Source organism: Apteryx mantelli, chromosome 15 (genome assembly GCF_036417845.1).
Source record: "Apteryx mantelli isolate bAptMan1 chromosome 15, bAptMan1.hap1, whole genome shotgun sequence".
NCBI lineage: Eukaryota > Metazoa > Chordata > Aves > Apterygiformes > Apterygidae > Apteryx > Apteryx mantelli.
Window position 1 is genome coordinate 2,166,545 of NC_089992.1, and position 13,131 is coordinate 2,179,675.

The following is a 13,131-nucleotide window of genomic DNA, read 5'->3' on the forward strand; positions in this document are numbered from 1 at the left end:
TAAATTATCTTTAATGTTACTGCTGGCCTAGTCCCTAGAATCGGGTCCGTGATCACAGCTTCAGCCTGTGTTTCTCCTGACACCGGTATTTCACGGGGAAGCTGCTTTTCCCCTCTCCTCTGGGTTTTCACTGCCGGTGAAGCTGCTAGAGACACACGAGCCCCCCAGGACTAGCGATAGGGCTGCCTCTCGCCGCCCGCAGCACGTGCCGTCCGCGCAGCCTCCGGCACGGCACGGAGGAGGACTAGCACCCGTTCAGCCCTCATTTTCTTCCCCTGAAGTCCCCAGGGAGACTCTTGTGCAGGCGCAGTTGTAGTCACCGACGGCTCACCACTGCCCCAAGACCCACCTGGAGGCGAGCTCCTGCTCCCCTGCTTGCTCGCCTCTCCTGCCACCGCACCTGCTGCTTCAGCACGGACTCAACAGCTTTCCTGCTGCACGTTCCTCCTCTGCAGGAGCGATGGGCCACCGCTTCTGCCCGGCTTCCCCCTCCCCAAGGCTGCTCAGCCTGTGGCCCTCCACCTTGGCTTCGACGGCTTCCTCAGGGAGTGATTTTGATAGTTTCCCTGGGAGTTGCACAGAATCTCAGTTCAAAACCAAACAGATTCTAGCTAGAAATAAAGCAGCCGCCACTGCCACCAGCCGCACACGCCACGAGCAGCTCCGGGCTGGAGGAAGCAGTTCAGGGAAGTGGTGGGAACGCCATCTCCTGGCGTCCGCTAAAGCAGGGCTGGATGCTGGCCGGGGAGACTGCTCCAGCCAGGCAGCCCGTCCGGCTCGGCACAGGGTTAACGACAAAGTCGCGGGGTCTGTGACACACCGATAGACCGGACGCCCTGTTGGTCCCTTCTGTGCCAAGCACCTAGTGGGTCCTAACCCTGAGTGGTCCATGCCTGCGTTCATACCACCACGGAAATATCCTGGCTCCGTTTAAGAAGCCTAAACCTGACAGCTCATGTTTCAGGGGCTTTGGGACCGCTGGTATAGACCCACCGGAGAGCATCTACCAGCCCAGATGTCCACCCATGCTCCAGGGTGATGCCCCACCTGCGAGAAGAGCACCTGCAATTAAATCCCAACACAAGTATTCGTGATGGCTTCAAGCACTTCCCAAAATGAGAGGCCAGGCCCCGAGCGGCTGGAGTGATTTTAACCCTGGGGGTCTGCTGAGCGCTTACAGCCCCTTTAAGACACAAGCTGCTCTGCGGAGGGGACTTTGGGCTGAGAGGTAATCCGGCAGCGAAACCCTGAACAGACACTGCGCCGTCACTGGGAGCAATCACGTCTGCTTGCCTCCAAATAAACAGCGCAAGAGAAAATAGCATATGGGAAGGAGCCGTGGCAAGACTGGAGGTCTGGTGAGCAACCCTGGAACTGCTCTGCCACTGGCCTGAAAGAACAACTCCATCAGCTGCAGCAAACAGACCTTCTGCTTCCCGGAATTCAGAATTCATCACGGACTCAAATACAGACACTCCAGGCTTTTCCTGCTTTAATTATTTAAAAATCCTAACTCTGGCTGTTTATTTTCAAGGACTATTACTGCATTCAACTATTTTAGGACCAAAAAAAAAAATAAAATTGAAGCCTTTCCCTCATTCTGCTGGTGAAGTTTAATTCACTCTAATTATTTCATATTACTTAGAGTATAATAGTTTCATAATTTCTAGTATATTAAGCACTTAATACGTTGTGTCATTTGAAGTCGCATATTAAATTCAGCAAAGCACATTTTAATGAGAGCTAAGTAGTGTGAAAATATTAATACAACATAATAGTTCATTTTTGCACTCGTGTTGGCAAGCGCTGCTGCCCCGCGCACTCCACCCGCGCAGGTGAGCGCGGCGGGCTGCCCAGCTGCACGAGCGCTGGCCGCCGCGGGGTCACCCGGCGGGGCGGGCGAGCTGCCGGCGGGGTGGCAACCCCAGCAAACCTGGGTAGAATTGGAGCTGGGAGCGTGGTGGCGCTTCTCCTCCCTCGGCAAAGCCACCCACCACCCCAGCTCTGCGTCTCCTCCGGAGACACGAGCTCACGGTTCTGCCACGTGAGCACCCTGGAGCGCCGTCCAACAAGACCACGTAGCCAGGCCAAGCTCCACCGAGTCTGTCACATCATCCCACGTGCCACCCACGAGGGGCTGGTGACAACACCGGAGGGCCATGCAGGGAGAGGCACGCGGCTGCTCCCCTAGGAGCTCCAAAGGGGCAGACCAGTTTCACCCCAATAAGCCGCCCACCTCGCCCAGGCCTAAGCACCCCATCCCTGCCCCACTAGGAAAAATCTCCCCTCCCTCGGACTGACCTGCACCCGTGGGAGATGCCCCCAGGGATCCGGCTCCACCGCTCCCACTCAGGGTGACGCACTGTGAACATCCTCCGCAGCTCACACGCCGTGGAAGGAGGCCTCTCCCCCGGCGAGCCACACGAGAGCTCTTCAGAGCTCTGCCCGATGCTCTAGGAAATGAGAAAAGCCCCAGAGAGTCAGTTCTGGTTTCATCTCTAGGGTTTGGTAACCTTCAGCCCCATGAGTCAGTGAAACAAGCCACATCCACCCACCCCGGCTCTGGTTCATGTGACCTGGGCATTTCCTCGCGCAGGTGGTGGGAGATATCGTTCTCGGTGTCCTGACACAGCGCCGTTTCCAAAGCCGGGCACTCCCCACCCCGGCCTTGCCAGCAGGAAAAGCCACGCTGGGCTGCTGAGCGGCAGAATGGCCTTGTCTAAAGGTCTGATAAAAAATACAGATTTCGATCATGACTGAGCGATTCAGGTCGGCAGAGACCTGTGGAGGTCCCAAGCCTGGTCCCTGCTCGCAGCAGGGCTGTTGGGCAAAACCAGGCCCCACCAGCGCTTGCAGGAGGCAGCAGGCAGGTGGCACTGGGGACCGCGCAGGGGTTAAGTGGCGGCTGCAGTGTTTCCTTGGGGGTGGGTGAAGCTCCCGCACTGGAAGGGGGGGACGGACTCCCCTTCCCGTTTTTTCCCCTTCCCCCGGGATGGCTTTAAAGCCACCAGTTTGCCGCTCGCTTGGGGGGGCAGTGACAAACCCGGGCTGCTCTCGGGCCGCGCGCCAGCCGCGTTGCCAAACTCCCCTGCGGCTGCCGGAGCTGCACGACGGCCGGGCGCCCCCCGGGAGCACGTCGAGCCCGGGCCGGGCCGGGCCGAGCCGCGGCCGCAGCGCGCCCGCTGCGCGGCCCCGCGCGGCTGCAGCGCCGCCCGCGCCCGCGCGGTGGCGGCCCAGGCCGCGGAACCTGCGCCCGCCGCGCCGCGCCCGCTGCGCTGCGGCCCGAGGCGCCGAGCAAGGCGGAGGGGGGCTCCGCGCCGCCGGCACCGAGTTGCGCGGCTCCCTCCGCACACCCACAGCGCCGGCTTAGGGGAACCGCAGCCTCCCCGGGGCGCCCCCACTCCCCGGGCCCGCTCCCGGCCCCCCCCCCGGGCTGCAGCCCGCACCGCTGCGCTGCAGGACCCACGGTGCAAGGAGCAGCCGGGCCCCGCAGCCCCACAGCGCTGCAGGACCCGCGGTGCAAGGAGCAGCCCGGCCCCGCAGCCCCACAGCGCTGCAGGACCCACGGTGCAAGGAGCAGCCGGGCCCCGCAGCCCCACAGCGCTGCAGGACCCACGGTGCAAGGAGCAGCCCGGCCCCGCAGCCCCACAGCGCTGCAGGACCCACGGTGCAAGGAGCAGCCCGGCCCCGCAGCCCCACAGCGCTGCAGGACCCACGGTGCAAGGAGCAGCCCGGCCCCACAGCCCCACAGCGCTGCAGGACCCACGGTGCAAGGAGCAGCCCGGCCCCGCAGCCCCACAGCGCTGCAGGACCCACGGTGCAAGGAGCAGCCCGGCCCCGCAGCCCCACAGGGCTGCAGGACCCACGGTGCAAGGAGCAGCCCGGCCCCGCAGCCCCACAGCGCTGCAGGACCCACGGTGCAAGGAGCAGCCCGGTCCCGCTCCCCGGGCTGCAGCCCGACCCCGCAGCGCTGCAGGATCCATGGTGCAAGGAGCAGCCCGGTTCCGGTCCCCGGGCTGCAGCCCGCACCCGCAGCCCCACAACCCTTGCAGGACCAGCGATGCGAGGAGCCTCTCTGTCCCGGTCCCCGGGCTGCAGCCCGCAGCGCTGCAGGACTCGCGGTGCAAGGTCGCCACGCTGCAGCCCGCACCCGCAGCCCCACAACCCTTGCAGGACCCACGGTGCAAGGAACATCCCGGCCCCGTTCCCAGTCCCCAGGCTGCAACCGGCAGCCCCACAGCGCTGCAGGCCGGGCGGGGCAAGGAGCAGCCCGGCCGCGGCTGCCGGCTGCCGCCCGCACCTGCAGTCGCGCCGCGCTGCAGGAGCCGCGGTGCAGGGCGCAAGGTGCAGGGCGCAAGTTGCGCCCTCCCCTCCCTCGGCCCCGTCGGTTCGCTGCCGCCGGGGTGGCCCGCCGAGATGCCGTGCTAGGTTAATCCTGGGATGAAAACAGGTATTTAGGGCTAATAGGTGTGCAAGCCACCTTCAAACCCACTCTCAGAGCTCATTAATGTAATACTTTCATGTGTGAAACGAGCATATAAATGGGCATTAATGAGCTCCCGGCTGCGGCGCGGAGGAGGCGGAGGAACGGGGAACTTTGCAGGGGAGCGGGCGGCTCCCCCGGCCGCAGAGCCCGCTCCCCGCCCGCCCCCGGGAGCGCGCCGGGGCCCCGCGGCGGCCGCAGGTGCGCGCCCCGACGGCGCGCTCCGCCCGCGCCCACTGCGCCAAGGGCAGCCGGCCCCCCCGCGGGTGCGGGGCACGGCGAGCCCCTCCCGTGCCGTGCCGTGCCGTGCGCGGAGGGGACCCACGCACCACCGCCCCCCTCCCGCGACAGCCCCACGGACCAGGCGGCTTCTTAAAGTCGGCTTTTATTAAAGAACAAAAATCACGTACAGAGGTTTCTCTCCCCAAACCGGGCGAGCGTTTTGTTTTCTCTGTCTCCGGAGTCGCGAACCGCCCGTTAAAGTGCTGTTACATCCATAAATTTACAAGGGGGGTGGTGAGGGAGGAGGGGGCCCGAGGGGGGAAAATAAATATACATCATAAATAAATAAAAATCCAACAAATACTGTACCAAGAGAATCACAGTACATTTATATCCATTGCACATAGCCACTTTTGTTTCCAGTCTGGACAAGGGTTGAAGAAGCGGACACACAGGGAGGGAGGGGAAGACGCGGAGCGGGGCGGGCGGGGGCGGGGGCCCGGCGGCCCCTCCAGCCGGCCCGGGGCCGCTCCCCGCCGTATTGCCAGTCCGAGGAAGGCCGAGCTCCGAGTCCTCTATGTACAACGTCTCCTCGTGGAAATGGCTTGTGTGGGCTCTGCCCGCGGCTGCGGGCGCGCCGCGGGGCGCATGGCTTCGGGGGGGCCGGGGGGGCTCACTGGGGCAGCAGCGGCGGCTTGAAGGAGCAGTTCCCCGTGCAGTGCCGCGGGGTCAGCATTTTGCAGGAGAAGTGGTGCAGCGCGTCGTGGGCCTCTGCAAAGCGACGGAGCCGTCACCCCCGGCCGGGCCCCGGCGCCCCCCTCCCGGTTTCCCCCGGCCGCGCTGCAGGGAGGTGTCACCCCCCCCCCTCCTGCCCCGGTACCTTTCAACTTCTGCTGGATGGCGTAGCGCGCCTTCCTCTCCTGGTCCAGCTCGTTGCACAGCGTATCTGGGATGGGGGAAACGCATCACACCGCGCCGGGGGGACCCGCAGTGCGGGCGCCCCGTCGGGGGACACCGAAGGCGGGGGGGGCCGGGGCGGTGCGTGGCAAGACGGCAGCGCGCTCGTTTGCAGCGCCGGGGAGCAACGGCCGGAACGGCGCTGGGAGGCAGATGGATACGGGCGGGATTAACGCAAACTTGGGCATTACTTCCCAGGTAATTTTACGCCTCGATTTTTAATTTAGGCACCGTGGAAATTGCTGCGATAGGAAGGTTCATTCGCTCCTGCGTAATGATGCCTCGCAGCCGTTTGCGAGGCGGCTCGCAATTCCGAGGCTAATCAGAGTGCACAAAAGGATATTGAATAAAATGAAAAAGGAGGACAAAAACAAAACAAAACAAAACAAAAAAGCACAGTAGTAATTGCCGGATCGCCGCGGCGGTGGGCGGGCAGGCGGGGCCGGGCCGGGCCTTACCTCGGACGATCTGCAGCTGCTGCACCATCTCCTCGCGGTACGCCAGCTCCCGCTTCATCTGGTCCTGGAAGTTATCTGCGGGGCCAGAGGGGTGAGCGCGGCCCGCGCCCGGCCCGCGGGGCTGCGCGGACCTGCGCGCCGCCGAGCGCGGCCGCCGGGCTCCGGGGGCGCCGGTACCTTTCAGGCTCTGGAAGTCCCGCTCCAGCTTCTTCCTCAGCTCCATTTGCTCCAGGACCAGTTTTTGCAACTCGTCTGTTTAAAAATACATCGCGGGATTGAGGGGAGCCCGCACTTTTCCATATGGAGGCGGCTCAGCGCGGCGCTAATCGCATTACATTACATTAATCACAGGAGTTAATCACTCCTGCAGAAAACATAAATACCTCGAGCCGCGGGGAGAGGCCGGGGCCCCCCCGCCGCCCCCCCCCCCCCCCGTCGGGCCGGGCGCCCCCTCCGCTCCCGCCCCGCCGCGGGCTGCGCCGCCGCCTCACCTCGGGCCAGGTTTTCGATGTCTTTCTCCACGAGCTGCGTCCCCGAGACGTCGAGGCCGAGGCCGTCCTCTCCTGCGGGGGCAGAGCGCGCTCAGCGCCGCCGCGGGGGCTCCGCGGGCCGCGCACGGCCCCGCCGCGGCGCCGGCTCCGTCGGGGAAGCGGCGGCCGGGGGCCGGTGCAAAGCCTGGAGCGGCGCTTACCTCTGTCAGTATTTACAGGGCTCGGATGCGAGACATTCCTTTGGTCCTGATAGGATTTTCTGGTCTCTAAATCCTCTGCTGTCGAGTGATTGTCTTCTTTATCTTGCTCTTAAAGTTAATAAACCGATTTTCAACCATAAGCAATGAAAGTATGGTCCTGCTATATCCTTAATTACATAATTAAGGACAAAGTCCTCGTTAAAACCTTCTTAGCGAACATCCTAATCGCTTTGCTATTGGGAAGTAGCTTGCCGGCAGGAGCTTTGCCCCGAGGTGCCGCGCGCTCCCCGCGCACGCCGGGCCCGGGGGCACCTTCCCCGCCCGGGGCTCCCGGGCCCGCTGCCCCGGCCCCCCCCGACGGCCGCGGCGGGAGCTACCCCGCGCCCCCCCCCCCCGCCAGAAACCGTTTGCATCGCTTTTCGCCCAAAAGCCCGCAAAACGAAAGCGGCGGCCCGGGAGCCCCCCCGGGGCCGAGCAGCCGGCGGACGCGGCGCCCGTGGTCCTGCCCCCGATTTGCACCGGCCTCCCACCCCCCCCAAGCCCCCAACGCCCCGCGGGGGCCCCCGGCCGGCCCGGGCCGCGATTTACCCTTGGCCTCGGGGTGGCAGAGGAAGGCGGCCGAGGCTCCCAGGGAGGCGGCGGTCTTCAGCGGCGGCGGGTGCTCGCCCCTGTCCTGCGCGTACACCTGCAAAACAGCGAGTGAGCGGCCGGGGGGGGTGGGGGGGCGGCGGGCCCGTTGCCCCCGCGGCAGAGCCGCCCGCGCCGCCCGGCCCCGCACCTCGTAGGCGCCGCGGCTGCTGCTCCGCTCGGGGCTGCCGTCGGGCGGCCGGCCGCCCTCCTCGGCCGCCGCCTCGCCCGCTGCCTCCTCGGGCCCTTCGGCCGCGGCGGGCAGCGGCGGCGGCTCGTCGGCTCCGGGCAGCAGCTGGGGCGGCGGCGGCGGCTCCGGCTCCTCCGAGGGGGCGGCGGCAGCGGCGGCGGCGGCGGCGGCGGCGTCCTCTTCCTCGTCCTCGGGGAAGCGGTTGGACTCCACGTCGACCTCGGGCTCCTCGGCCGTGTCCCCCCCGGGGGAGAGCGAGCGGTAGCTGGAGCTGCCCTCGCTGAGGAAGTCCGGGGAGAGGTAGCCGGGGCCGCGGGCGGCCGCGCCGCCGTACGCCTCGCGGGTGCCGTAGAGCTTGGCGATGCTCTCCGTGTCCTTCACCACGGGCCGGAAGGCGGAGAGGTAGCTGCCCTTCCTGGGCAGGGGCAGCGGGGGGAGCAGGGCCTCGTCGCCGGAGCGCTCCTCCTCGCCGGCCGCCCGCGACAGCGCGCTGGAGCAGCGCTCGCCGTCCGCCCCGGAGCCCTCCTGGGGCGTCGCGCTGCTCCGCCCGCTGCCCGACGGCTCCGAGCCCTCCAGCTCGCCGTGCCGCCCCGCCAGGCCCGGCGGCTCGGCCGCCGCCGCTGCCGCCGCCGCCGCCGCCGCCACCACCACGGCCGTGGCGGCCGCCTTGGCCTGGCTCTGCGCCGGGTAGGGCGGCACGGGGAGGCTGCCGGCGGCCGGCCAGAACATGGGGAAGGAGGGGTAGACGCCGCTGTCCTTGGCGGCGCCGGGCTGGTGCGGCGGCTGCGCCGGCTGGTGCGGGTGCGGGTGCGGCGGCCCCCAGAACATGCCCGAGGGCAGCGCGCCGCCCTTGCCCGGCTCGCCGCCGCCCGCGCCGCCCAGCGCCTCCTCCTGCTTCTTGGGGCAGAGTCCGAAGGCGGCGGCCGGGAAGCCGTAGGGGTGGGGGAAGAGCGGCGGCGGCAGCTTCTGCAGCATCCCGAAGCCCTTGCTGGGCACCGGGATCACCGGGTAGCTGCGCACCGCGCCCGCGCCGCCGTGCGCCCCCGCCGCGCCGCCGTGCGCCGCGGGCAGGCTCAGCGCGCCGCGCTCGCCCGCCGGCTCCTGCCCGCTGCACCGCAGGCTCTTGTGCACCGGGGCCAGCTCGGCGCCGGCGGGCGGCGGCGGGTGCAGCGCGGCCTTGGCGGCCGGCGAGCTGCCGCCGGGGCCGCTGGCGGCCGCCCCTTGCAGGGAGAAGGTCCGCTTGCGGGTGCCGCCGTTGAACATGGCCTTGACATCCTCCCAGGCGTGCGAGAGCTCCTCCGTGGCCGTCTTGTCGCTGAGCTTGAGGTGGCGGCGCCAGGAGTTGAAGTTGGCGGCGTCGGGCTGCGTGTACTTGGAGTCCGGGGTGCGGTGCGAGTGGAAGATGAACTTGTTGGGCGAGAAGTACATGCTGCAGTAGCTGCACTTGATGCACTTGGCGCGGGAGCTGTTGTAGCGCGCCGGGATGAAGCTGCCCCGCGAGCCCCAGGCGCACTCGTGCACCACGTCGAAGGCGAAGTTCTCGGGCAGCTTGGGCGGCTTGTGCTCGCCCAGGAAGGACTTGCAGAGCCGCTCCGCCTCCCGCTTGGTGATCATGCCGCAGCGGCGGGAGGAGATGGGCATGGCCCCGGCCCGCCGCAGGATCTCCAGCTGCACCGGCGTGCACTGCACGCAGGTGATGCCCAGGGCCACCCGCCGGTTGTGGATCTCATTGTAGCTGTAATTCTTGAGCAGCGTGTTGGAGATCTGCGCCAGGCACAGCCGCTCCTGCCCGTCGATGACTAGGGACACGATGGGCACTCCGTACAGAGAGGTCTCACCCACTTGGTTGGGCTTGAGGGTATTGGAGCCCTGGTACGGCTGCAGCTCTTGCTTTGAATTTGGGGAGGAGCTTGCATCTCTCCCATTTCCCATCTGACTGGCGATCGCCTCCATTCCCCCCCAAAACGCCCCTGCAAAACAAAATCGGGAAAAGGCGCAGGTTAGGAGCGCTCCCGGGGCCGCGCCGAGGGCGCCCGCCGCCGCCGCCGCGCCCGGCCCCGCTCCGCTCCGCCGCCGCGCAGGCCGGGCCGTGCTCGGCGCTGCGCACCCGCGGGCCAAGCGCCGCCGGCCGCTGCAGCACCCCCTCCCCGCGCCCCAGCTTTGCGGCCGGCGAGATTTGGCCGTGTCCGAGCGCGCATCGCCCGCAGCCCCGCGCCGCCGGGACCGGCCCCGGCCGCCGCCGCCGCCGCCACGGCGGACACCGCGGCTCCGGGCGGAGCTCGCCGGGGCGCCGCGGGCGGAGGGGGGTCGCTCGGCGGGGCGCGCACCCTGCGCCCGGCCCCGCGGCTCCGCGAGGGCCGCGTCCCTTTGTGCCGGCTCGCCGAGCCGTGCTGTACCGGCCCGGCCCGGCCCGGCCCGGCCCGGCCGCCCGCTGCGCCGAGCCCCGGGCGGGCTCCAACGAAATGCGCCGGTGGCGGCGGCCGGCGCGTCCCGCCGCGGCCGGGGGCGCAGCGCGGGGCCGGGCCGCGGGGAGCCGCGCGGCGGCCGGGCCGGACCGGACCGCACCGTGCGGCGGGGAGCCGCGGAGCGGGGCCGGTGGCGGAGCGGGGCCGCCGGGCGCCCCTTTGTCGCGGCTCCGCAAGGCGATTAGGAGCGGGCGGATCACGGGGCCGGGGCGGTTCAGACCTGCGGCACGTAGAGAGCAGGAGGGAAACGAGCGCGGCAAACGGGCTTAGCGAGGAGGGCTCGCGGCGCTAAGCCGCTTCCGTGGTAATTACACGAAACAACGGGGAGCGGCTCCCGAAAACGCGCCCCGACCGCCCACCCGCCCCCCGGCTCCGCACTTACCCGCGGCCGCGCCACAAAGCCCGGCTGGACGTGCGAGCGGCGCCGTGTCCCGGGGTCTAGGGGCTGCCGCGCAGCGCCGCCGCTCCGCAGCCCGGCGCCGGGGCCGCCATCAGCCGGGGCTGCGCGGAGCGGAGCGGAGCGGCGCGGAGCGGGGCCGCCCCGTCCCCGCGGCGCCGAGCGCGGAGCCCTTACCGTGGGCACGTCGCTGGCCGCGCCGCGCCTGGAGAGGTGCCGCGGCGGCGGGCGGAGCGGCAGCGGCGGCGGCGGCGGCTCGGCTGGGGGCGGCGGGAGGCGCGGAGCCGCGGCGGGCAGGTGAGGAGTTTCATGAACGCTCCGGGGCTCCTGCCCGCCCCGCCGCCCGCGTCCGCCCGTGCCGAGATGCAACAAGAGCAGTGACCACCCGCGCCACCGAGGGAGGATCCGGATCCTTACTTGGAGACGCTGCACATTGATCCGGTGACAGCTAAAATAACGGGAAGACACACCCACTTAGCACCAGCATATTTACATTAACTGCCTCCGGGACCCCGCGGACGTCAATCACCGATGCGCTCCAGTCAATCACGGCGCAGCCCGGCTGCTTTAAGGCACAGCGGCGCGGGGCGGGGGGGCGCGGGGGGCCGCAAGCGAGCGGGGACCCGCCCGGGCTGCCCAAGGTAAGAGCGCGGCCCGGGCCCGGTCCGCACCTGCGCCGGGCTCCGCGCAGCCCGCGCCCCCCGGAGCTCCCGCGGCGGCGGCGGCGGGGCGGCGGCGGCGGGCGGCGGGGGCGCCGCCGGGGGGGCGCCGCTCGTTGAAAGTTTCCGGGGGTCGCGGGGAGCAACGAAAGGAAGCGCCGCGCTGGGGCGGCGAACGGCGCCCATCGAAATCGCCGCCGCGCTCCCGCCGCGCCGCCGCCCCCGCCGCCCCCGGCCCCGCCGCCCGCCGGGGTCCGCCCGCCGCACCGGGGCCGGGGCCGGGGCCGGGGCCGAGGGGGGGGGGCGCCCCGGGCGGGCAACGAAATCGCCGGGCGGCGGCGGCGGCCGTGGCCGCGGCCGCGTTTTTCGTTCCCGGCGGGGGCCCCCCCCGCGCCGCAGGGCCGCGGCCGCCGGAGCGCGGCTGCGGGCGGCTCCGCGCACCCCGCGGGGCGGCGGGGGGCGGCCGCGGCCCGGGCTGCCGGTGCCCCCCGGAGGGGGGTGGGGGGGGTCGCCAACCCGGGTGCCAGCCCGCGTGGGTTCCCGCGCCGCGCCGCGCCCGTCACGGACACGTTAATTAAACTGTAATTAATCATCGCGTCCGGCCCCGATCGGAGCAATTACACTGATCAAACAGAAGTTAATAACGGCGCGCCTCGCCCCCAGCTATCACTTTTGTCACCCCCCCCCCCCCCCCCCCCGCCAGCGCGGCCGGGATGGCCGGCAGGATGCGGCGCATCGGCCGCGGCCCGCAACGCGGGCGCGGAGGCGCCGATCACCTCCGCGCTCCTGGGGCGCCGCGGCCGCGGCTGATCGGGCCCCGGCCCCCTCGGCCCCCCCTCGGCCATCGCGGCCCCGGGAGCGGCGCCCCCCGGCCGGACCGCTCCCTCCGCGGGACCCCGCGCACCCCGCAGCGGGGTCCCGGGACGCCCCGTCGGGCCGGGCGGACGCGGGCCGCGGTCCTGGCGACCGGGCCTTGCGGCGCGGCCTTCCCGCACGGATCACAGTCCGCGTCGGTAATTATTCCTCGCCTTTTAATTATTTAAAGCCCCCCCCCCCCCCGGGCTGCTGCGGGCGCAGAGCCGGGCGGACAGAGGAGCCGCCGAGGGCTCGGGAGGGGGAGACCCCGCCGCCGTCGGGGTGCCCCGGCGCCACACCGCCCGCCTGGGGGTCCGGGCGCCGCTGCCGCCTCCCGCCGCGCGATTTCGGTGGGGTCCCGGGGCCGATAAATACCGGAGTGAATGCGGAGGCGTCCATGCTACGGGGGGGAGCTGCGGGGTCCGTCTGCGGGGGGAGCGGTCGGGGATGCGGGACGGAGCGGGCAGCCCCGGAGCGGGGCCCAGGACGGCTGCACTGCGGCTGCAGCCGCGCTCCTGCCCGCGGCGGCCCGTCGGGGGACCCGAGGGGAGCTGCTCCCCGGCCACCCCCGCCATGCCCGTCCCCGCGTGCTGCCCCAGGCCTTGCGGCAGAGCCCGGTGGTCCCTGCTCCCGGCCGCGGCTGCTCGGGCCGCCGCAGCGGCTCGCCCCGACGGCCCTGCCGGCAGCCGGAGCCCCGGGCCCGGCGTTGGGGAGCTCCGCGGCCGGCCCCGCCGCTCCGGCCGCTATCCCTGCCTGCGCCCCGCTCCTTGCAGCCGCCGTATCTTTTAACAGTTGAATTGACTGCAGTTTTTGTCAGTTAATTAGGTTTAATTTACATAATTAGTACAGTATAAAGAGTATTGGGGATAATCAGGAGGTACGTCTCGCTTACTGTGTAAACACGGATTCGGAATTAAAAATCAGATGTAATTAAGGCGTGTGCGCGCGGCTTTTAATTGTAATGAATTTCTAATTAACGCTCAACGATCGCCGCACGCGAGAGCCGGGACGTTTGCGGGCGCCGCCGCCGCCCCGCGCGTCCCCCCGGGGGCTGCGGACCGGGCGGAGGGTGCGCGGCCGCGGAAGGGCCGCGGAGGGGAGCGGAGCGGGGCGGGCGCCGGCCGCGA

The 13,131-nt window shown here is 69.6% G+C and overlaps 1 protein-coding gene across 1 annotated transcript; it reads right to left on the reverse strand.

Moving 5' to 3' along the window:
• Positions 1-5,378: 5,378 nt before the first annotated feature.
• Positions 5,379-9,581, reverse strand: SKOR1 (SKI family transcriptional corepressor 1). The gene is made up of 8 exons (XM_067305605.1): positions 7,590-9,581; positions 7,400-7,496; positions 6,812-6,919; positions 6,612-6,683; positions 6,298-6,372; positions 6,121-6,195; positions 5,586-5,651; positions 5,379-5,476 (listed from the first exon to the last, which is right to left on the reverse strand). The coding sequence occupies exons 1-8, from the start codon at positions 9,579-9,581 to the stop codon at positions 5,379-5,381; spliced, it is 2,583 nt and encodes an 860-aa protein (XP_067161706.1).
• Between the last annotated feature and the right edge of the window lie 3,550 nt (positions 9,582-13,131).

Coding starts and splice junctions, on each gene's coding strand:
- SKOR1 (XM_067305605.1), bottom strand. CDS start 9,581: ATGGAGGCGATCGCCAGTCAGATGGGAAATGGGAGAGATGCAAGCTCC. Junction 6,684..6,811: donor CCCTGTAAATACTGACAGAG/GTAAGCGCCGCT, acceptor CTGCCCCCGCAG/GAGAGGACGGCCTCGGCCTC. Junction 6,196..6,297: donor GGACTTCCAGAGCCTGAAAG/GTACCGGCGCCC, acceptor CTGGCCCCGCAG/ATAACTTCCAGGACCAGATG.